Raw genomic sequence first — 25804 nt, forward strand, 5'->3', positions numbered from 1 at the left:
TGAAGTGAAAGTTCTTCAAATCACACTTAATAAATGACAGGGTAGTATTCTAAGCCACTCTCTTGGCTCCAAGTCTAGTATTTTTTCCCCCTGCCAGATGAGTTGAAAATAAAATATTCAAAAATTGTCCTTATTAGATAAGACTCTTTTTTGCAGATTGTTTCTCCACTTGGAGGCACCATCTATAGGCATATTCAGTAAGTTATACATAAACTAGTTTCTGATGATTTAAAAGATTTTATCTTATCACAAAACTCTTTCTTGTTTTGAAAATGTAATTTTAACTATGAATATGTCAAATATATGTAGAATAATATAAAAGATTTCTTTGTATCCACCAATAAAGAATAAAAAGATGCTAACATTTAAAAAAAAAAAAAAAAGGCAGAATGAACCCCTCCTTTGTGTTGTCTTTTTATTGTAGAACACTGTAGCATGTTTGGCACATGGTAGGCATTTCTAGTAGGTATGGAACTTGTCAAATGACAAATAAGAGAAAACAAATTAGTAGTGAATTTGATGTCCTTTATTACAGGGAAGACAGTCCTTGGATTGGGGGATTACAGTGCCTCACAAGCTGATGAACACTCTTTCCAAAAGATTTCAGACAAGAGCATGTTTTAGAGAACGTTAGGAGAGACACCACAGAGAGAGGGTATGGTTGGCCAGGAGATTGAGGTATTTCTTTATGAAGCTAGCAGTCCAGGGCTCCTGGGTGGCTCAGTTGGTTATATGTCTGCCTTCAGCTCAGGCCATGATCCCAGAGTCCTAGGATCAGCCATGCATGGGCCTTCCTGCAACCCCTACCCCCACCCCCACCCACGCTTTGCTTGTCTCTTGCCTTCATGTTCTCTCTCTCTCTCTCTGTCAAATAAGTAAATAAATAATCTTTAAAAAAAAAAAAAAAGTAAAGCTAATAGGTCCTTTTCTCTAGGTAAGGTAGCTAAAGCTGAGTTAGAGGATTGTGATTAATCTATGTTGGATTTCTTGATAGGTGTTTCCCATAAGTGCAGAATGACTTAGATTTGTGACACGGGCCAGGCCATTAGGGCAGCCTTCCATTTTGTGGCTCCTGATACAAATTAACTTTATCAAATTAAGAATCTACAGTTGGCAGTTACATGTGTTTGATTCAAAATGAGAAGATAAATTATTTCACATTTTTTATGTTCACAGATAAACATTAATGAATGACATGCCATTTGTTGTAATTTGTAATTTTCCTGAGGCTTGCATTCAACAAACCTATCACTTGTTTTTATAACAACTAGCAGAAGTGACTTAGCCAGTAAGTAAACCTAGCTAATTGCCTCTACATCCAGGTCTTGATAACTTTGTGTCTGATCTCTCACAAATCCCACTCTTCGTTATTCCACAGATGTATTTACTAACAAAAATATTCTTGTAAGGCGTCAGGTTTTAGCCTCCAAAATATTCAGGGGCATGTAAGATATTTAACAATTGTCTTAGAATAAATAGCTCTGTCATTAAGGCATATTTATTTATTCATGTGTTTAACACATTTATTGGACATTTACTATGTGATAGACATTGCACTAAGTCTTATTAAACTGACCCAGAAAATTCAACCACTTTGGGAAAGGATAAATGTTAATATAACAAGTATATAGTATGTAGGGTGCCTGGGTAGCTCAGTAGGTTAATCCTCTGCCTTCAGCTCAGCTCACGATCTGAGGGTCCTGGGATCGAGCCCCACATCGGGCTTTCTGCTGCTTGGCGAGGGAGCCTGCTCTTCACTGTCTCTGCCTGCCTGTCTACTGTGATCTCTCTCTGTAAAATAAATAAAATCTTAAAAAAAAAAAAAAAAGTAGAGTATGTATATTTTCGGTTGTTGAGCAGAGAAGAAAGAGGAAGCCCTAACTCTGCTTGCAGAAGTTGTGGCAGTGAAGGCAGGCCTCAAACAGAGCTTGGTAGTTAGAAAAAAATAAAGCCTGGTCATTAATAATTTATATAAGGGCACAGTGAGATTAAAGATTTTGTCATGTTTGGAAAACTGCAAGTCTTTATATAACATTGGATGAAAATAGAGTAGTTCAAATGAGGTTGAAAAATTAAGACAATATTTTTATAGTCAAAGCTTCAAAATTATTTTAAGCAAGAATATGCATGTAAATCAAATTTTTCTGTAGGAATTTCAGATCATATACGTGAATATATTTAGGTATCGTAAAACGTGCTTTTTTTAAAAAAAAAGTCCGTTTGTGAAATAAGATTTGCTTATTAAGCACTAGTAAGTATAACGCTAAATCTTTTTTCAAGGTTTTAGTGACAAAACAGATTGGTTACAAATTTAATATTACCGGGGCGCCTGGGTGGTCCAGTCTGTTAAGCGTCAGCCTTTGCCTCGGGAAATGATCTCACAGTCCTGGGAGCAACCCCCACAGCAGGAAGCCTGCTTCTCCCTCTGTCTGCTGCTCCCCCTGCTTCTACTCTTTTTTAATGTTACCAAATGTGTATATAGTAAAGATCTATAAAATTTTATAGTGATGGGGAGGAAAACTTTGGTTGCTAGGGTGAAAATTTCCTTAGTAATAACTGGACAGATCTGTAGATGATGTGTGAAGAAATAAATTTGGGGGGCATTCCTAGTAAGAATAGTTGCTAAGGGTACAGTGTTTTTGCAAAGGAGTTAATGTTTGTTTCATAAAAAGTTCATGCCTTCCACTTATTTCTTCAAAAAAAAAGGGGGGGTGTTGCGAAAGGGGTGACGACTTCCATTAGACCTCGGTGCCTCTCGCGTTTCTCTGGCTGCAGGCGAGGCTGGTTGGGCCTGCGCGGGGCGGAGCCGACGGTGACGCGCCCATGTGCCGCAAGGCATTGTGGGGAGCTCGGGCCCGCGAGTGAGGTGGTTGGAAGCGAGGTGGGGGCGGCCGTTTGTTTTCTCGTGGTCTCGAACTCGCGCGTTCTCATCTTCCCCCGTCCCCCCTCCCGACAAGCGGCGGGGTGGAGGAACGGCGGCGGTGGCAGCAGCGGCTGTAGCATCGGACACCCTCCTGTCTACTCTCCGGCGAATTGGTTCCTCTTCCCCCTCCCTCTCACTGTTTGTTGTGTGTTTGATGTGTTAAAGCAGGAGCGAGAACGCGAGCAGCGCCATGAGCAACACTACCGTCGTCCCCAGTACTGCGGGCCCGGGCCCCAGCGGCGGGCCCGGTGGCGGCGGCGGCGGTGGCGGAGGCGGCGGCACCGAGGTAATCCAGGTGACTAATGTCTCCCCGAGCGCTAGCTCTGAGCAGATGCGGACCCTCTTCGGTTTCCTAGGCAAGATCGACGAACTGCGCCTCTTCCCGCCAGAGTGAGTATCGTCCACCATCGCCGTTTTACTAACTCCTCCCCATTCGGGGCCTAACCTACACCATTTCCTAGGCCGTGGTCGACGCTTCCCCGGACCAGGTTGCTTTAGTTGAGGCTGGCTGTTGTTGCCTTTGCTTACGAGTTAGGCTTAACGCGGAGAAGCAGGGCCTGTGTTTTAGATATTAAAGAGACACAGCCTTCAAAATCTCGGGATTTGGTGGTTTTCTTCTTAAATTGTGACAACGTGGTCGTTTTTTTGAGCAGTTAGAGCAGGGCTAACCGCACTTCATGTATTTCGTATATAGTTTTAATCGCTTTAAAAAAAATCAAATATTTCAGTTATTTGAAAAGTAACAATTATTAATTCTTGTTAATTTGATAACGAAGTTGGTTGTCAGTTCCCTTTATTGTAGGTATTGCCGTTAGCTGATTCAGGCCCAGTGAATATAATTCAGAGTTAATACTCTGACAGATTAATTCAGTGAGCCTGAATACTTAATTTTTATGCTGACAAAAATGGGTTACAGCTGAAACATAGGTTTTCTTTTGTTTAAATAACATACGCATTTTCACAGTTCTTGCGAAGGAATTCTATAGAATGTGAATTTTTTTAATTTAGAGTGTATGGCTGTTTTTATTGTTGTCTCACATTCTTACTGAAAAAATATTGAATGAGTGGATTAATTGCAAAGAAAAAAATAAAGCTTTGAAGTAAGATGTGGTAAATGTTAGAACAAACATTTGAAATGATAAAACAGTGGTGTGCTCTCTGTGAAGAGTGAAAATACTTATAGTAACACTACAAGTAAACACCGAGTACCCACTGTACATTGAGAGTTTTATGATGTCACTTAAGTACTAAACAGGAAATTGGAACTCTCAAGGAATCTACTGTTATGATGGCAGTAATAAATCATTATATTTTTACTCAATAATTAATAGATGTTAATCATGCTGCAATATTAAACATTTCCCGTATTTCATGACTTTCTACTTAAATTGCTTTTACATGACTTTTAATGTTCTCAAATTTGGTGTGCTTTTAATTTTTAAGGGAATGTACATGTTGAGAAAGGTTTCAGAGTTGCTGATTTTCACGAAGTGTAGAATTCTGGAAACATTTTTGTTATTTTAAATAGAAACGACTGCTTTTAGTAATAAAGGACAAGTAGCTTTCATAATATGAACATAGAAAAATATTTTACTGTTACTCCATTTTCTGACAACATGCCCTTTATTAAGTTGTTCATGAAATTAATAAACAGCAAAAGGGCAGAAAATGAGAGTGACATGTGATTATTATAATAATGTTATTATTCAAAATACCTGACCTACTGGACTGATTGATGAAATAATTTTTTCCAGCCCAACAAGTTATTAAGAATTTTGTTAAGGTTCCTGACTTTAAAATGTTTTGTTTATTTTGAAGATGCTCTTTTTATGATGCATTTCTAAAAAGTTGACAGAGGTATATAGGCTGTTTACTGGTTCCTCTTTACCTAATGAATGATCACTATCTTAGAGTCATGATAGACCAGCGTCTTTTTCCTTTTTTGCTTTGTTGTCAAAGAAGTAGTTCCATAATAACCAGGATAACTGATGTGCATCAGATAACATGGTTTGGGGTGCTGTGCATTAAGAGGATTCCTTCCCCCCCTCATTGGGAAGAAGAAATAAAAATTGTCACATCTTTGATCTTTGACACGTTCGTAAATGTTTCCGACTACGGATAGTTTCTCATCTGAAACTGTACAAGGTTACAGTTCAGTAGATGGCTAATACTATCTTCATGGCCTTCTAGATTGTAGAGTCCTACTTTTGTTCATTTAATGTCGATTTTTTAAAAAATATAAGTTTCAATTGCTAATCCAGCCTGCATAATTTGGAACTACTTTGTACAGTTTCTGTACTTTGTACAGCTTACTACTGTTTTCAGGAGTAGCTTACAAGGGATAATGTGCTGTGAAGCGCTAACTAGTACTCCAAAAAGGTTCATCATTCCAAATATCTACTTTTTTACTCCTAGAATAAGATTGAGTGGTTCAGAATATATAAAATTCTGACTATTGTAAACATATTTGCCACTTGATTTTTTTATGGGGTGTTTGTATTTTTTTCCCCAAAGGTACTCATTCATCTAGATAATATGCCTGTGACATGCTTGCTTCCTTTTGCTATTCAGATGTCACCTACTCAGAGAAACCTTTACTGATCACTCTGTGTGAAAATAAAACACTCCTGCTCCCTTCCCTGTTCAATTTAACTACTTTGTTTTTCTCTAAAGCACTAATCACCAACTGATGGTTAAGGTTAGCTTCCTCTCTCTTTTAGAATATGTGGCTCCTTAGGTCAGCAACATTACCTACAGAGCATTTTTAAAAATAACATGTATGACAGCCTTAACCCACACCTACTGAAATGCTGCTTTCAGTTATAAATGCCTATGGGGGAGGTGGTGTAGTGGTGATCCGGGCATCTGGAATTATGCCAAACAGTTCAGTGTCAACCTCCTCAAGGTTTCTCCCTTTGTTTCATTATTGAATCCCTCTTTCTTGTTTCTTTTAAGCCAAAAATTGCTGACCTTTAATTTCACCCAGTGATCATACTGTTTCACAAGAAATAATATTCTAATACTCTCTTTTGTATGACAGCCCTTAGAGCTATTAGAAAGCCTATTGGTTTTGGTGTTCCCCTTATTTATTGCCTCTCTTTCTACAGGAAAATTTTAATTCTGCTTGTTCCTAAAATGTGTTTTGGAAATTCAGCATTGTTTGATTATCTGGTATATGCTAGATGCTTTCCTTTTTTATCTTAAACCTGTTTAATGATCAGATGAAGTGAAATTCATATAGGTAGTTTTGCACTTCCAAATCACTCTACCAGTGTCTGAATTAGTATTTCAACCCAGTGTTGTAATTGTCCTTTATTTATGAGTGGAATCATTCTTTTAAGGTAATAAGTATTCTTTAAATATTTGGTTTTAGTGTATTTCAGAATGGAGAATATAACAAAGTGTTTATTGGGTAATGTTAATGATCCCAGTGAAGCATATGCCCAAGTTATGCATTAAATGAAGGATTACATCAATTAAATAACTTATTTAGGTAATTATTTCGGTGACCAAAAATAGATTATTTTTAATAGTGACCAAAAGACTTGCACAGGCAAGTAGCCATAAACCCATGACTATAGCAGACTGTAGTGTAGTATATACTTGATATTTTAAATCCTTGAAAGTTAATTCACTCACAAACTGACTTTGAACTTCTTTGCTCATCCAGCTGGAAAACTAAAAGTATAAATTTCTTTCACAGCAAAAAGCAAAAAAAGCCACCAAAACAACTACTACCTTAAATTTCTAAGGACAAGTTTGCAGACATTCTAACAAAAAATATATTAGAAGAAAACTAAAAGTATGGTATGCATCACAAATTTGAGTGTTATTCTTACACAGGGGCATGCTAATCTTTTCTGTATCATTACAGTTTTAGTATATGTGCTATGGAAGTGAGCACAAAAAATAGATACTTTAATGATGATAGGTATAAGTAACTAATTGGTAAGGTTATTTTTAAAAATTTTTTATTACATGCACATTTTACTCTATTTCTTATAACTGAGAACACGATGAAAGAGAGGGCATATTAGATGAACAGAGTCACATTTTCAGGTCAATATTGCCTTTGCTTGTATTATAAGCTCAAAATTCTCCACCCAGAAATGGCTAACACAGTATTAAGGTGGCAGTTGAAAGAGTGTTATCAGCAGTCTAAACCAAAAGTTCTTATACTTTATTTCTCAAACTTTAGTTGGCAGAAATACCAAGTGTTGATCTTCAGAATCAAAACCCTCCTATAAAGGAATTCTCACATTCATTGGGCTTGGTGGAAAACAGAAATCTGAATTTTCCATGTGCATCCCAGAAGATTGGGAAACAACCCTTAGAGGACACTTTAATTAAAAAATAAAAATAAAAAAAAAATACTGCCACTCTTTACCTAAGGGCAAAAGCATCATATAGGGCTTGCTCTTTCTCTGTTATTTTTTATCTATATTATTTCTTAAAGAATAAAAGCAGTTAAATTTTTAGAAGTGGTACTTGTAGAAAATTCTAAGGTGTGAAAATTTCAGGCAGTCTGAAAGTGAAATTAACATGCTATCTTACTAGCATGTGTCTTCTATTATTAAATTCTGAGAACATCAAAGAATGTCACTTTGGGTCCAAAAAGTAATTGTTTTAAACAAGGTTGTTTGAAGTGGGGAGAAATGAATTATTTGCCCTTCTGAGTTGTCTTACTATGACTCTCTTTTCCATGGTATTTAATGCATGTTTTTATCTCCCTACTATGGTACAGGTTTGATAAAACCAAGTAATAAGCTGCCAGTAATAGCTATGATGTGAATGGATAGAAAAAATATGAATAATATTAATTGCTAAATTCATGGAAATACACTGAACATGTAGGCGGTATTTCCTAGTTTTATTTTAAAAAGAACTGTCATTGTATTGATATTCTTTAAGAACTTAATATTATAGAGTCATTTTCTTCTTGAGTCAGTTTACAGTAGTGTCAAAGAAATGGTAGAGATCAGTTTTTTTAGAAATTTAAATGCCTGTTACTTACCAAACCATTAAGTTAGGTGTTAAAATAAAGGATAGCATGATTTCCAAAGAGCTTTTTTAATTTTGTGGTAAAAGTGTGGGTATGTGAGAAAAGGATACAAAGTGCTACAGCTTTAGTTCTAAACCTGCTGAAATGGCATTCTTTCCACTATATGGGTGCAACATTGTTAAATTTTAGACCTGTAGTGCTTCATTAAAACACACTATATCCACATTAAAAAAACACTGTATCTTCTCAAAAACATTTTGGCAATAAGCTTCCTTAACAAGGTGGCTTAAATTCCATTTAGATAGACAATATTTTCAACTTTGCTTTGAAACTAGGTTTGGAACTGTGCTTAGTATACACGCAGTGCCTTTCAGGAAATATTTAAAAATTCTAATGGGTTTGAGTCTTGGACTATGCAATAGCTTCATATTAGTGTTCAAATTATGAGGAATATTTTCTTTGCAACAAGTACTTAACTCTGAAATAACCATTGTAACAAAATCTGATGTAATTACATTTTTATGTATACATGAAAATCTAATTTGTTAGTTAGTGGTAAGCCCTCTTCTAAAGCCATTCAGATTTATTATAGGATTTACTTTTTCATTATTGAATCTTAAGATGCAGTTGGCTTCTTACAATACAGCAGTTGTTCTTTACCTTAGGTGCATATTAAGATGGTCACAGGGTATTAAAATAAAAAAAGAGGAGGCGCTGAGTATGTTAAAAGATCTTGATTTAATTGATGTGGAGTAGAGATCTGGGGGTTTTTAACCCTCTGGTGATTCTGATGCATAGCCAGGGATGATGTGATTACTACTGCTTTAAGCCGTTGGTTTTCAAACAACTTTTGGTTTGGCATTATGGGAGCAACCCCTGACTTTTATTTAATCTTCCTCTTTCATGGAGTTTTGTGGCAGAAATTTGCACCACCCTGAATCTTAAAAAAAAAAAAAAAAAAAAAAAAAAATCCTGCCTGGTACCTAATCTATCTTAGCCTACCAGAGTTTCCATTTTAGCACTTTTTTTTACTTAAGAAAGCAGTTTGCTAAGGGAATCCTTATGTAATAATACTAGCGGGTACTGTGTATCTCAGTATGTGTACACATTTTTTTTGTTTTGTTTTTCTGAAGGCGATCTAAGATAGCCTTAGTTCTTTATAATGCCTAAGTGTTATGCTGTAGGTGGAAGAAGACAGCACTTAGGCGGGTCAAGAAAACTCATTGTCAAATAGATGTACTTTCCGACAATATTTTTTTGTCCCTGAAGTAGAAATTCTCTGTGTTTTTTACTCTGAAAAGTTACCAGTAGTGAAAAGTTTTCTAAACCAAAACTAATTATTTTTACTTATAATTAAAAATAGCTGGGGGATGCCTGGGTGGCTCAGTTGGTTGGGCGGCTGCCTTCGGCTCGGGTCATGATCCCAGCGTCCTGGGATCGAGTCCCACATTGGGCTCCTTGCTCGGCAGGGAGCCTGCTTCTCCCTCTGCCTCTGTTTGCCTGTGCTCGCTCGCTCTCTCTCCCTCTTTCTCTGACAAATAAATAACTAAAATCTTAAAAAAAAAAAATAGCAGGTATTGGTATTGTAGAAAAAATGTTGACACTTTTGTGGTCTGCTCAAACTCTGAGATCATAGTTTCAAACTTTTTAATTGATACACTGTAAGTTTACCAACAGTGATTGTTTTTATCTCTATGCAGTTTGTGAGTTCAGTGGGCAGTACCTTATTTGAAATGTCATTTTCTTTTTAAGTGGTTAACTAAAGTAACTAACACATGTGGTATGTATTTTTATCTACCTATTTTACTTTTGGAATGCAAGTGTTGGTTTGTGAGTCGTAAGTTTGTGTTTTAACTGATATTCTTTTTTCTCTTTTTTTATGTTTTATGTTTACTTTTTAGTGATTCACCTTTACCAGTCTCATCCCGTGTCTGCTTTGTTAAGTTCCATGACCCGGACTCAGCAGTTGTGGCACAGCATCTGACAAACACTGTATTCGTTGACAGAGCTTTGATAGTCGTACCATATGCAGAAGGTTTGTGCTTTGTTTAACTATCTGTGAGGGCATCCTGTGATGACCATCTACCTCAGTATAGTTTTAGAGTGAGCGTTAGTAGCATGTTAGAAGTTTAAGCTATTAACATTTTGAAACCCTTGTTATACTGCAGTCCATATTTTTACTTTTAGATTTTTTTTAATTCTAAAAATTAGAAATCAGGCCTGTTTTTATAAGATACTTTTTTTGCCTTCTTTTAAAACATTTTAAGTTCGTTAAAGCCATGTCCCTAATTGTAATTAAGATATACCTTAGTTAATTTAATGTTGAGTTTTATGAAAAAGTCCTGAAGGTGAACGGTTCACTCCATACACATTTATGTAGAAACCTTCAAATAAATGCATGATGTTATTTCTGTTTTGAATAAATAATAGGTTAGTTTTATTTATGTAGTGCTTCCTCTCACAGATACCTTTTAAAAATATCCCATATTGAATTCCAGTATACCAAGGGTTGCAATGATTGCGGTTTTTATGAAAGTTCAAGATTTCCTGTAGCTTAGGTGCCAGATGGGCACTGGGTGATTTGTTTTTATGCCAGATTTTCTTGTTCATTCTTGCTATATTTTCTAGATATCTCTAAATAATAAATTCTTCTCTCTGTTATTTGTGTGTGTGATTTTTGTAGTGGAGAAGGCAAATGCAAAACTCTTCCAGATGACTGAAAAACAGTGGGTCCTCTGCAGCTACAGGGGATTCTAGACATTAACTAAAGGCCAGCAAGCACTCAAGTCCCCCAAGTGTTTTCCTGGTGTAACCATTTGTTAACTACATTTTCTCTCTTTTTTACATTTTAGGCTGTTAAAGTAATTTGACAGAAAAAAAAATGAGCAGGGTTTTTGGATCTAAAAAAGCCACTGTGACAAGACAGCACTATATTAATTCCATTTTGTAAAATTTTCTGAAACATTTTATAATTAGTTTGTTCCCAATGTACTGCTACTTTATTTGCTTTTTGGTAACTATAAATTTTGATCAAAGAAATCACTGAAGTATGATAAAATTACTGGATTTTAAGCTAATCATTTAACATATATGCTGACCAGAATTAAAATGCTTTCCCCTTAACAAACTGGTCAGTAGACGCAGAATTTTGATATTGTTAATTTTAGATGCTGTTTCAGATCTTTGAATACCAGTGTGAACCTTTACACCATGCCTTGTAAAAGTTTTGAAATGTCTAGTCCTTAAAACTTAGAAAAATTGCCTTTGTGGTTTTCTAAAGAAATTAAATTGCATTCATAGATGGATTAAGGCATGCTATATAATAATAATACATCTGTCTCCGTGATATTAAAGTGTGTGAGCCCTGTTTTAAGGTTTTAAAATATATATGCTGATAAACGTATGAGTTAGTGTGTTATGATTAAGCAGTTTTCTTTTATATCAGTGTACCTGTTATAGGATAAGACTTATCACCAAGAGAAAATTTAAAGAATTCAAATTTAGGATAAGTAAAGTACAGTTTTGAAACAAAATTCAAATCATGTGAGTAATGTGCAGAACTTTAGTTAGGCTTTAAATTTAAAGAATTCTTATTGGCTAAGTTTCATAGTTCCCAGGTCCTGAACATAATACAGTATATCATATAACTGGTTTTCATAAGTATTTTTAGACTATAGTAACTTTTCTAGATCTGTTTTGTAAATGAAATGTTTAGGAATGTATATAGAATTACAGAAATATTTAGTTCCAGAATCTATTTTTGGTTTATTTAATAATGGGTATGGTATGCTGTATTAATGTTACCACTGCTAAATAACTGATGTACTCAATCCCTTTATCACCATTCACCCTAGTTTTAGCTCTTACGCTTTGGTGTTGGCTCTTGGTCAGTGTTTTAGAACAATAGACACAAAGTCTATGGTAAGGAATAGTCTTAATTGGTAAAACTGAGATAGCTGGATTTGGAAGGAACTCTTAATAGTAATGGATTTGGGGGTTATTTAGGTTCCTTGGTTAATGTTTGTTTCTTTTGTCTGTTTCTTTTTCTTTCATTTCTACACATTCATGCAGTATTTCATGGTTCTATCAAAGCAGCAGTAAAAAAAATACTCTTGACGCATGAAAATTAACTGGTGAGGGGCCTCATTGCTATTTTTAAATTGTAGTTTTATTTTTAAATAGTCTTTTTTAAATCAGAGGATCAGATGCATGACTTTTTTTTTAATGGATGCAGATCTTCTATCAGGTGTCTCACAATACAAGAGGATTTTAGTTTGCCAGAAATGTTGCAAATGCACTAATTTGAGTAAGATGTTGATACTTAATATTATCCTCTTGAGACATAATTTTGCATGCAAAATTATCCCATAATCTTTGTAGGTTTGTTAATATTGATGCATTAATGCCCTATATCTAAATGATCTTCTCCCCCCACCCCTCCATAACTCTTGGTATCTAAACTGATAACAGCTCTGACACAAGCAAGATAACAGTGCTGTGTAGTATACATTTGTTTATATTATCGGCACTTCTCAGTATAGGTGGAAGGAACCATTACCTTTATTTAACAGTGGTTTTTCTTTTTTGTTGTTGTGTTTTACAGTTCTTTTCCCTGGTTCAGCCTGAACTATATACCAGGCCCTGCTGAAAATACCACCCAACAGTTTTCTTCTGCAGCTTATCCAGTTTCTCTTAAGTGCCCTGTACATATTGTATGTTTTATGATGAGATGCAGTTTCTTAATATGTATTACAGAAATACTACTGGTATTTGCAAATATGTAGTTTAATTGTATTATTGAACTCTCATTTTGGGGGCTTGGGCACATTAACAGATTAATCCATCTGTATAGGGCTTTTGCTGTTGGATAGAATTTAAATTGTCTACATATAAATATTTGTTTTAGGGCCCTTAGATTTTATCTGAATACACAGATTAGGCTTTAAAAACAGACATACATGTTGTTTTTGGCTTTAGGAGTTTGGCTAAGTTAGCTTTTGAACTGACACTATGTAGCAGCATTTTTGATATGGTTAGCATGGCACATGTTGGAACATAAAGCATTTTACTGTACAGGTAAGGAATGTGCCATGTTGTTTTACCTATTTTCTCTCTTTCTTACCCACTTTCACACACACATCTTGTGTGTATTCAGAGACCTTCAGAAACATTCATATTCATTTTCATGAGTCAGCAAAAGCCCTACGCTTGATTCCAACAGAATATTTCCTTTACATACTTTTCTTCTCTTAATTTTTACAAAATTTGTATGGTAGGTGTAAAAGAAAATCATAGTAACTGTACCATATTATTAACCCCTAAATCAAACTTTTTTTGTCTTGTGTATCTTGATTTTTCTGTGTGCTTTATAGTGAAGCAGCCGACACGAGTCGTTGTTCATAAAACAGCTTTTGAAAGTTGAGAGCACACCCCTGGAGAACCGACTGTGCTTGCTTACGTTTGGTTCATGACTTAAAAATCGAGTACAGGTGATGAAATCTTGGCAGTGTTAACAAAAAAGTAGTGTGTATTGTGCTATTTTTTTTTTACTCTAGAAACTTAACCATTTGTAGAGAAAAAGGAAACAAATTTTCACACATTGAAGTTTCATTCTGACATAAAATTAATGATAAATAATCATAGAAGTCAAGCTTTATATTTTAGCGAACATAAGTACTTTCAACAAACAGGTGGTGTATCAGGGAGACTTTTTCTGGGTGTTTTTGTGTGTTTTCTGTCTTGCAAAAGAGTGTGTTCTAATGCGAGGATGTTTCTCTGCAGGAGTTATTCCTGATGAGACTAAGGCTTTGTCTCTGTTGGCACCAGCTAATGCAGTGGCAGGTCTTCTGCCTGGTGGTGGACTCCTGCCTACCCCTAACCCACTTACCCAGGTACTGCTAGTTCTATTGAATTCTTAAAAGGATAGAAACACAGAATTGTGGATAAACCTAAACATACTTGAGCTTTTTAAGTGCTGTAATGATTAGAGTTCACAGAGGAATGATACCACATGTTCATAGTATTGTAAAAGGCTATATTGTTATCATAAATACTGAAGGAAACCTCTTACGAGTTTGCATTTTAAGAGCATTCTGATGAAAATCATAAATCTTAACATTTGGTTTGCCACTAGCTCTCAAAATAACCCATAAGGAACCCATGTGGGTGAGGGGGTGTTTGGACTGGAATTTGATGAGGCATGAGACTTTTTCTCTTGAACGTGCTGTTAAAAATAGTATGTTCATTTGGACCCAGAAAGAAAATAAAAGTGAAATTCAGACTTTTTGGTGTTTTTTTTTTTTCTTTCTTTCTTTCTCAATGCCGTTTGAGCTTTTGCTCTTGAGGTCTGAATTAAGTACATGGATTGCAATAAAGGTGAATTCTTAATGGAAATTTTAACGTGGGGAAGGTGAAATAAAGTTGGAGAAAAATTTTGCTGGGTAGTGTTTCTAACTTCATAAGATGATATAAAAAGCATAATTGTTTTAGAACCAAAAAGCTCTTTTTTTTTTTTTTTTTTTTTTTTTTTTAATGATTTTTTTTTAAGATTATTTATTTATTTATTTGACAGAGATCACAAGTAGGCAGAGAGGCAGGCAGAGAGAGAGGAGGAAGCAGGCTCCCCGCTGAGCAGAGAGCCCGATGCGGGGCTCGATCCCAGGATCCGGGATCATGACCTGTGCGGGGCTCGATCCCAGGATCCGGGATCATGACCCGAGCCGAAGGCAGCGGCTTAACCCACTGAGCCACCCAGGCGCCCCCAAAAAGCTCTTTAAATTTCGTCTATTCTTTTTCAGAGAGATTGTAACTGGTCATTGAGTGGTTTCGCTGATAATAGCAAACAGCAAGCCTCAAACTAGAATTTTGTAACAGCATTTTTTCTGTTACATCATTTCGCCTGTCTGAATAGTTCCATTAACTGTAAAGTCAGAAAAAGGATGAAATCAGGAATTCCCATCATTTTGAGTATGACTTTGTCATTTAAGTCTTCATTTTTTTAACCTATAAAATGAGGATCTGGGTGATTTATAGATTGATTCCTTTATATAAAATTGTGTAATAACTAAGGTAGACATTATATATTGGTATATATATAACTATAGGTAGACACTATATATTATAGGGACATTGTTTTAATTGTACTCCATAAACAATTATTAACATACAGAAGGTTTGGTACCTTTTATTTATTAAATATTATTAGAAGCTAGAAGAACTTTTAGCACAGTTCTTAGGGAGAAAGACTGCCTGCAATAGGACTTTGCATAATTTACATCTGTTGGTTAGAATTCTGTCAGGCAGGAGACCCAAAAAAAAAAAAAAAACTGGTAATTTGAATAGAGAAAGTTTAATACAAAGAATTACTAACTGGTAACAGGAGATAACTTAGTGGTACTTCAGTGAATATACAGTAATTGCAGGTATAGGAAGCAACTAGTATGTCTAGATCTGAGGAAGAAAGAACACAGGAAACCCAGTAGATAAGGGGATTCCTCTTCCCACTTAAGGCTAAGTTTCAGACCTTCAAAAGGATGGGTAGTACAGAAGTTCTCTGGAGTGCTCAGAGAACATGTAAGAAGCTACCCAAGAGGATGGTACTGAAACTCACTAAAAAGATGAAGGCTGCTGGGCATCCCACTGCAGTACCAATCAGAAAGTGAACGTAGGAACCAGGAACAGAAACCCCTTCCACAGTGTCCTTCTAGCTCCCCATACACATAAAGCTTAACAGAATACCAGCTGTCACGGGAGAAGTGCTTTTAAGGGTGCTATTTTCATTATCACAAAACAGGACAAAGGCTAGTGGATTTGGACCTGAGAAGCAACAAATATAAATTGTTGACAAATGAATATATAAAATTTTTTTGTTTTTCTAATTTCTGGGTTTAGGGATAAATGTGCTGTAATGACTGAAAAATGAGGACATTGTATATTGCAGGGATAGTAAGGGAACTATAGCTCTTGGTCCAGACCCCCATTTTTGTTAATTTTGATTTGACAAACATGCCCATTGTTTATTTAGTATTATCTTTGTTTACAAGCTATAGTGGCATAGCTGAGTCGTTGCAACAGAGCCCACATAGCTCAGACTTAAATTGGTTATTATATGGGCCTTTCAACGGGAAAAAAAATAATACCAGAAATAACAAGAATAGAAATTAAATTTAAAATAAATAAAATTTGAAATTTCACAGATTGGCGCTGTTCCATTGGCTGCTTTGGGAGCTCCTACTCTTGATCCTGCCCTTGCTGCACTTGGGCTTCCTGGAGCAAACTTGAACTCTCAGGTATAACTGAATACCTTTTGCTCTCATTTTTTATAATTAAAGAATTTGTTCCGTTAACTGTTAAGTTTGCATTTCCCAGAATGGGAGATAACTGATTGCTATAGTATAGTAATAGCTTTTTTTATGTAAACTTCATTAGAAGCTTAAAAGGTCACTGCATTATTAGCCCCTTAACCATTAAAGAATTTCTCATTTTGTGTCATTCAGAGTAGTGTCACAGGAAGCCAATACATAAGTATTTTTAGAGTCAGAGTAAACAGTCATGAAAGAATGGGAATGTGGGTTCATAATTTGTTGTTACTTGGAAGTTTTTGTTTTCTCTCATTGTTATTTGGCCAGACTTTTTTCTGAAGTCCTAACTTTGTGGAAATCTTTTATTGTACTGCCTAACCACTTGGAGTTTTGTTTTACACATTTTCTTGAAGTATTAGCTCCTCAGTCTCAAAATAAGCAGGAGGTAACTGTTCTGTAAAACCTAGACTTTCAGCTAATCATATTCATATTTAACTGCTAAAGCAGCTTAACTTTATATGATGTATTTCACTGGCATTATATTTCTGTTGATCATCAGTGTGCCTAAAATAATGTAACTTCTTGTATGTTGGCCAGATTGTCCTAAGGCATTTCAACATACTGAAAAAAATAAAATAGCAATCATTTATTTTATGTATTCTCACTGATGTTACATTTTTGTTTTTACAGTCGCTTGCTGCAGATCAGTTGCTGAAGCTTATGAGTACTGTTGATCCCAAGTAAGGATTTTTTCCATGTTTTCATTGGTGATACAGATATAGTATATGAATGTCTGGAGAAGTTATTCTTTGATAGTTAAAAAGAAAGTTATTTCAAGTTACACAATACATAATTCTGTTTTCTGGAAACAAGGAGAAAAATTCAGAGGTAAGTCCATCTACAAAGGGTTTTGTTTCGGTATAAATTGAGTCTTTCTGAACAGTTTGATGAATAGCTTTTGCCAGGATAACTGGAAAAGAGCAAAATACTATCATTAGTTGATTCATTTAAAAAATAGATATATATACAGAGTACCTGCTGTAAGCTTGTACCTTCACAGCATTTATACTCTAGTCAGAAAAGAAGACATTATTTAAATATAGTTAAGTATGTGCATCTAACAAGAAGTACACAGGGGCTATGGGAACTTACTACAAGGAGAACTTAAGATCAGAGAGGCTGAGCCTGGGGCATGAATAGGAGTCAGGGAGACAGAAGTGAAGGAAACACTATCCCAGAGCAAAAGACTAATACATGTCACATAATACCAACATCTTTTTTAGGTGCTTTGAAAAGTTCTCTTTGTGCTGTAACTGTTATATTCTCTAGTTGATATGTAACAAAATCATGAAATATTTTACTTGATAATTTCTTGGTATATTAAATTTGAACTTAAGCTTTTCCTGCTTGGTGAAATTCTCTATAAGTAAGTGGGAGAGCATGGTGGGAGGGAGAACAGAATTATTTGACTATAATAGTTAGTGCCTTTTTTCTTAAAAATTATCTGATAAAACCTTAGTATGTACCTATCATTCAGCATGTAACACCAGTACAGTTGAAGTTCCCTCAGTACCCATTCTTGTTTACATTGCCCTTTCTCCACAAATACTTAACTATCTTTAACATTTGTTGTCTTTAATTTTTTGTCCTGTATAAACCTTTAAAAGGTCCATCTTTCCAGTCAACAATTTCATGAGTAACTTTGGTGTGCCATTGGCCTCTGCTTCATTTTCTGCCCTTCTGCAACCTTAGAAGTAATACTCTTCCCCAGGAAAATTCTGCTGTAGAAAGTTTTTAAATCGTATGAAGGAAAGTTCTGTTAATCATAAATCTTCAGCATCTTTGTATTCCCAGGAATAACATTTTTCAACGTGCGTTTATGGAAAGTTAATGGATGTTCCGCAAAATAAAATAGGTATTTTTTCTTATTCTAGGTGTCTCTCAATCTTTAAATTGCAGATTGTAAACATTGAAAAGGATGCTATACTGTACATGGTTTTACCAAAATTAACATGAAATAACCCCTTTTTCAAGTAGTATTTTACTAAAATTATACATGAAATATTTACATTTATTTGTAATAATGTGCATTTAAAAATACTTGGATCTCAGTTCTTTGTTCTGTTTCAGGTTGAATCATGTAGCTGCTGGTCTTGTTTCACCAAGTCTGAAATCAGATACCTCTAGTAAAGAAATAGAGGAAGCCATGAAGAGAGTACGAGAAGCACAGTCCCTAATTTCTGCTGCTATAGAACCAGGTAAAAATATGTTAGGCAGTTGTGTTGAATCTTAAACTATGTGATTGTTGACAAAAATGATTATTGCATGAGTTTGGGAATATTATAATCATTTTTAAATTTAATTATAATCATATTTTAATTTTCCAAATTCTGATAAAAGGTCATGTAGTAGAGTGATCCTGGGTTGGGGGAGGGGACTTGTCACCTAGACATAATTTGAAAATATCTGGAGATATTTAATTGTCATGTTGGTACCAACTGCATCTCTACCGGGTAGAGGATCAGGACATAGCTAAACATCCTTCAGGACACCCTACTCTATCCCTCAGTGATGTATTCCTTAATAGTAGTGCCTAGACTTATGTTAGCTTATGTTGGGATAACCTAATTGATTTTAGTCTTTTATTTGACCTAGAGAACCTACTAAAGATGCTTCTGTTAAGACAGTTGTTTAAAGAAAACCAAATACCTAAAAGTATTACCTTTTTCTCTGCAGATTGTCTTTTCGAGGTGAAGTGAATGGTTATCCTATTGTCTGCCTATATAGATTGGATGTTTGGTTCTGGATTATTTTTTCCCACATCAGTAAATGTTTTACTAATTTTTCACTCCTATTTCTTAATAAATAGGAAGGTTTTAGATATGTGTAGTATTAGGAAGATAATTATAATGTTGGATAAATTAATACCAAGTGCTTTATGTCTGTTATTTATCAACAGATTTAATTAGTCCAAGGCCATAAGGCAATCTGAGTAAGAGTTTTAGATACACAACTGGATGTATGTGACTCCAGAGCCAGAACACCATGCTGTAACTTTCTGTTTTCATTGAAAACTGATAACTGGAAATACTGAAAGTGGTTTATTTATGAATTCTCCCCAAGATTTTTGTGAATTTATTACTGACATTTGCAATAAATTGAGTCCAGTTAATGAAATGATCTAAATGTGAAAGAAATCAGTCTCACTTTAATTGTAGATTACATGTGAAGAATGCAGTGGCTTTATTTCTAAGTCCTAAGTTAAAGGAATTGCTTATGTATTTATTTAAAAAACTAGGAAATGGGACTCAGATCATCTAGATCTGTCTCCTGACTTACACAGTTGAAAATTAGAGAGCAAGAGGAAGTTCAGACAGAGTAAGAAAAGAGAACTAGCTTACTAAAAGCCAGTTCTGCCACAGAGTGTAGTGAGAACAGTGAATGAATCATGACTCTCTGGAATTGAAGGCCAAATATTGAGTTTATTAATCAACCACTGTAACATAAATATAGAGGAATTTATTTAGCAGAGGCACATAGGCATAAGTGATTAAGAAGGAACATTTTAATGGAACAAGGATTTAAAATGTCTGTATTTCTGTTTATTATATAATCTGTTAAATATATTTATCTTACAGTTGAGTACTGGTTGGGAGATGTTAATATATGACACATGAAAATAAAGTTTTAATCTGAGTCAATTAGAGCTATATTTGGGAAAGTAGAACCCAGGAATGGAAATAGGGACTCCTCATTTAGAAACCTATGAAGAATGAGATGGATAATTCTTTTCATAGATTGTTTATGGACAGTAAATCACAGCCTTCCATATCTGGGACAAATGAAATAGTCAAAGGAAACTGGTTAGTTGAAAATCAGATATGTAATTTGGATCTACTGAAAGCCTAGAGAAAAGGATCATATGACATTTAAGGATGATATATGAAACGTGAAAATTAAGATAATGAAGAATTTCTTAGAATGACTTCTAAGTGGGCATAATCTTTCTATTTTATGGTTTCTAAATCCAGATTCCTTTTTTTTTTTTTAATCCAGATAAGAAAGAAGAGAAACGAAGGCACTCAAGGTCAAGATCACGTTCTAGGAGGAGGAGGACTCCCTCATCTTCTAGGCACAGGTTTGATAGATGGTTATTGGTAGTTAATTGTACCTTAGAAAAAGATAATTTCTGTATTTTAAATCCTTCTTAATTTGCTAGCTGTTAACCTACTTAGCTCTGGGTGTTTTAATAACTGTTACCATTAGCAGAGTGTTTGAGGTCACATGTGGACACATGGAGAAAAGGTATGGGCTAAATAGACAATTGATTGGAACTTTAAAACTCCGAAATCTGGGGATGGGAGGAAGGCACTGGGACTGGAACACTAAATTGAGTTAGGACTGTGTAAGAACACTAGACTTGAAACTTTTGACTTGAATTCTACTTCTGACTTTCCACTAGACTTCTTGAGACTTCTCTTTCAACTTACCCATCTGATGCATGAATATTTGTAAATGGCAATATCACCATACATCTCATCTGAAAACCCTTTTAAGTATTAGGAATCTGTCACGTTCACAGTGGTAGATTCAAGTGTTCTAAAATTTAATTTTCTCTTGAAACCTCAGATCTTATTATCAGCAGCAAGTTTTTGTTTTGTTTTGTTTTTTGTTTGTTTTTTTTGTTTTGTTTTGTTTTTGAGATGATAGGCTTCATGCATTTTTTTCCAGAAACTGTCTGCCAGTACCGTAGTCTAAACAACCATAGTTTGTCATACTTGTTTTTTCAAGTAGAGTTGTTATTTCATTGGAAAAGCAGTTAGGTAAGCTCACAGCTCAGTCACACAGTTGTGTTTCTTGGTAACAACAGTCATTTAACTTTAATTAATATAACAAGTGATTTATGTATTCATTGCACAGAACGTTGCTCAAGGGCCTAGATTTAATATTTACTGTTCATAATACTAGGTTAATAGCATTCAAAGAATCAGGTTTAATAAAATAGTCTTTTTACTGTTTCATCAATGATCTCTTTAGTGAAAATGGCATTTTTTTTTGTTTTTTTCTTTTACTGCACTTGCATACTGCAAATGCCAGTGAAGAATACAGAGACCTACTTAGGGCAGTTCAGTACCTGCTACCTTGATTGGTGCTAAGAAGATGATAAAACCCTTTCACACCACCATTGCTTTTGTGCTATTCATATGTCAACACAGTGAAAAGGGCAAATAATATCTTGGTGGTTTTTTGTTTTGTTTGGTTTGGTTTGGTTTGGTTTTTTTAAATAATTTTGACCTGTGGAGCCCATGACATTGTCAGGTCTTTTCATAGTCATTTCATTAGTCCACTTGGCTGCTGTAATAGAATACCATAGGCTCGGTGGCTTACAAACAACAGAAATTAATTTCTCACAGGTCTGGAGACTGGGAAGTCCAAGGTTGAGGTCTTGGCAAATTAGGTGTTTAGTGAGGACCTTTGTTTGTAGGTCTTTTTACTATATCCTCACATGGAATGGGTGAGGGGGTTTAGATCTCTTTTATAAGGTTATTAATCCCATGAAAGCTGTACTATCATGACCTAATTATCTCCCAAAGGCTCTACCTCAGTATCATCACATTGGAAATTGGGTTTCACGTAAGAATTTTGGAAGGGGCACAAAATTCAGTCTGTAGCAGAATGTTACAGTGTTGTCCTACCGCCCCCCGCCCCCACCACCACCACCCTGCCTCCCATCTTCCCCCAACCTGTCTCATTCCTAAACATATCTTTCAAAAAACCAAGTCTGGATCGTGTCACAGCCTTGTTAAACTTTGAGGAGCACCCTTATTCGCCTTAACAACATGGTAAATAAAACCTTAGAATGGCATTCAGTTTTCTTTACTATTCAACCCTGTTTATCTTCCACACTTGTCAGTTGCCACTCCAAAACAGTTGATTACGGTACTATTTGCCTGAACGTACATTTTCTGTATGCTTCCATGCTTTTGTTCATAATGTTCCTTTCTGCCTAATGCTCTTTCTCACATCTTCATCTCCACCTGAGGAACTCCATTTTGTTAGCTTGCTCAGGATCAGCTAAATATGTGAAATATTGATACTACTTATAATTCTAATTTTCCAGGACCGTGCTCTTATATTTTAATTTAACGCTTAAAATGTTTGAGAACCTAAGTCCTTTTTTCCTATATATACCAAGTACATACTAGTGTTCTTTCAGGTTTTAATTTGAATTATTTTAATACAACCTGTGGGAAATAATAGTGAAACATTTATTTTCTTGAACAGAGTGTTTTTGGACACTTGTAATAATACATCATAATGGATTATTATGGGTATTATTATTATTAGTATCTTAAGCATCTTGGCATGTAAAATGACCATTACTTTTAACAACTTAAAATACTAATTTCGTATATTTTTCTGATTTTCTTTAAAGAGCTTATATAAACTGGTAAGTGTGTTAAAGTAGCTCTGCAGCACATTAATCTTAAAAAAATAACTTTAAGGACCTTATAGTAAATAGATGGGTGTGATACCTCTGCTTATTAGATTTTTGAAACTATCTTTTATTAATCATTTGTTTAGAAAAAAACTGTGAGAATGTTTATGATTTATTGTTTCTGTACTTCTATTTTTTGTGTATACGTTAAAGGCAGGAAAAATGAGTAACTCAGTTTAGCAAAAATGATGGTCAATGTAATTTTCTTAAAGCCAGTATACTCAAAAGATGAGTAGTGTTTAATTCTAATAACATCAGTTTTATTTTCCAGAATTATTTTTAGCTCTTAAGAAGAAAGTGATGATTTTGATATTTCATAGAGTCACTATCACCTAAAATATACTATTAGTACCTTTTACTAGAGTCAGGCACTGTACTGATTGCTCGAAAGTATAGTGTTGAATAAGGTAGACAAATTTAGTCCCCATTTTTATGAAGCTTACAAAAAGGTAGGTAAGCATTACATGAACATTTTCTAGGAAATAGACATGTTATTGAAAGGGATTGTTTTAGAAGTTTCCAAATAATGGTCAAAAATAGGAGATGATTAAAATGAAAGTTTATTGATTCAATAAGACACTAGTGATGGGTTTTGAAATAGTGGTTTTAGAGAAGGAGACAGCAGAACCCATATTGGCACATTAGTAAGAGGAAAGAAAGGAATCAGTAGTTCATATATATACCTACATTTAAGCACTGAGCTGACTTTTTAACTTCATTTTAAATTTTAAATAACAGATATTCACAATGTAAGTGCTATTATTTTTCATTAATAGGCCCAAAGAATGCTCTCCATTTGCTGGTATTGAACTGAGATTTGGACATAAATCTTTACCATTTCTAAACTGTCTTTTCTCTGGGCACCTTAAGTGAATGTAGAAATTTGACTGTATTAGAAGTTTTCCATAGAAACAGGTTGAATGAATGGTCCTTAGAAGTTAAATGATAAAAGTCTTAAGCAGAGGATGCAGTTTATTTTTAATTATTCTTAAAAGAGAGTAAAATACAAGAGGAAGAGGATCAGTGACAACATCAAAAACTTAATTGTGCTTCTTAAGTCCTAAAAGAGAAAGTATATAGGATTGGGGGAAAAGGCTGGGAGACGGTGCAGAAAGAAACACTTCTGTTACATGACAGGAAAGAGATGATCATCATGTAAAGCTAGTGATAATGGTGAGGGGAAATGAAAGTTAAAGAGGCAGTTTGTGCTGAGTTTTATATATCTATATAGGGCTACATTGGATATCTCTGAGGTTGTAAATCAAAGTAAAATAATATTTCAGAGAAGAATTAGAAATCATAGAAAGCAACAACACACCTTAAGTGGTTTTCATTTATAAAATGAATTATAATAGTACCTACTTGAAAGGTTTATTGTAAGAATAAGTACTTCTAAAGCATGTAGTAAGCAAATATTAAGTATTTGGTAATCGACCAATAGGGTTAACCTGCCATCGTGAGGAATTACATAAGACACATGCTAAAATTCTGTATAGTTGGAAGATGATGCAAGTGAATCAGCTATTTTTATTTTCCTTCATTCTGTAGTACAGTTTTTAGGTTCAGAGTTATAGTGTCAGGGCATAGGACTATTCTGACAGATTGAGGTTAAAACGTGAGAAATTCTAGGTGTTAGAAAGTATTAGTTTCTAGGGAATCAAAAGATGTTTTAGGGGTGCCTGGAGGGCTCAAGTCAGTTGAGCATCTGACTCTTGGTTTTGACTCACCTCATTATCTTGGGATTATGAGATTAAGCCCTGTATCAGGCTACAGGGTCTGCTTAAGATTCTCCCCACCCCTACCCTGGTCACTCCTGCTCCCTAAGGTAATAAAATCTTCAAAAAAAGAAAAAAGAAAAAGCTTTATGGACTAAATAAATAATATCAACAACTGATAGGAAATTACTCCCACTTGTTGATGGTTGTTAACCCATATGTTTGAATCATTTGGTGCTAAGTGAAACAGTCACAGAACTAGTCTGTTTGCCTTTAGACGCGTGAATTGGCTTTTTCATTATTAGGCGGTCAAGAAGCAGATCAAGAAGGAGATCACATTCTAAGTCAAGGAGTAGGCGACGATCCAAAAGTCCAAGACGGAGAAGATCTCATTCCAGAGAGAGAGGTAGAAGGTCAAGGAGCACATCAAAAACCAGGTACAGTAGACCATTGACATTAGGTGGGAAGACAAATTTTAAAGTTCCCAAAATCCTAGATACGGGCTACTTAATGACAAAACGGGTGGTGGAAGGAGAGAGGGCTAGATTGGAGAAGGAACTATTTAATTTTTGAAGAGGCTGACATTTGTTTTCCTGGGCTCCTTTGTAAACTTAAGGTTTCTTCTTAGAGCTGAAAACTGAGATGATTTCTTTGTAGTAAAAATTCTTGTCTGTCCTACTACATTCTTTCGTTTCCTTCTTTCCACTTAACCCTGCTAAGGATACAGTGCTACCACCATTCTTTACAGTATGCTGATGAGTTGGTTTATGGCAGACAAGCATGCCTTAATTTACCTTTCCATATCCCAGTATCAGCACCTTATAAACATTTATTAAGAATTAATATATGGCAAACATTGAACCTATTTGGAGAGCCTCCTGTCCCATGATTTGGAATGAGTAGAAGGTTAAAGTTGAGGAGTCACTAAAGAAACCTTGTACTTTAACACTGTATTTTGACTTAAATGTGAATTCATACAGTAGTCCGTCTTTTTCATATAGGGCCAGACCCTTTTAAATTAATACGTAGTCTTGAGTAGCATTTAACAAGTCACTGTTTTTTCACTTGAACCACCTTCACAGTGGCAAGAGAACTATCACTTTTAAAAAGTACCTAGGTTTTTATTATATTTTTCTCATTTATAGTTGTCACATGTATACAATTTCATAACGCTTATTTTTTGAGCAGCTGTCCTTATCTTTCTTAAATATTTGCCTAATTTTTTAGAAGCAGACCTTTTACTTTATGCTATCCATTATCCATTTGTATATTTAATTATGTAATTAAAATAATAAGGACAGTTAAAGTCTAAAACAGTTTATTCTCCATGACCATATAACTCAACTGGGAGCAAAGATCTGGGGG

The 25804-nt window shown here is 35.0% G+C and overlaps 1 protein-coding gene and 1 non-coding gene across 5 annotated transcripts in view; one reads left to right on the forward strand and one right to left on the reverse strand.

Moving 5' to 3' along the window:
* Positions 1–25804, forward strand: part of SRSF11 (serine and arginine rich splicing factor 11) — a 53121-nt gene that overhangs the window by 19779 nt on the left and 7538 nt on the right. For 2 of the 4 annotated variants that reach the window (XM_032870092.1, XM_032870095.1), the window contains exons 2-9: positions 3092–3313; positions 9827–9960; positions 13707–13816; positions 16121–16213; positions 16916–16965; positions 18356–18483; positions 20282–20363; positions 24745–24876. In XM_032870092.1, coding sequence (XP_032725983.1) covers positions 3114–3313; positions 9827–9960; positions 13707–13816; positions 16121–16213; positions 16916–16965; positions 18356–18483; positions 20282–20363; positions 24745–24876 — 929 coding nt within the window. In that variant the 5' untranslated portion in view covers positions 3092–3113. Of the gene's footprint in view, positions 1–2891; positions 3314–9826; positions 9961–13706; positions 13817–16120; positions 16214–16915; positions 16966–18355; positions 18484–20281; positions 20364–24744; positions 24877–25804 lie in introns of those variants that run through there. The other 2 variants (XM_032870093.1, XM_032870094.1) reach the window with 2 other exon arrangements.
* On the reverse strand, positions 6722–6827 carry LOC116875113. The gene has a single exon (XR_004384134.1). It is a non-coding gene; the product is annotated as a U6 spliceosomal RNA (small nuclear RNA).

Source organism: Lontra canadensis, unplaced genomic scaffold (genome assembly GCF_010015895.1).
Source record: "Lontra canadensis isolate GAN:19392208 unplaced genomic scaffold, GSC_riverotter_1.0 scaffold40, whole genome shotgun sequence".
Lineage (NCBI taxonomy): Eukaryota > Metazoa > Chordata > Mammalia > Carnivora > Mustelidae > Lontra > Lontra canadensis.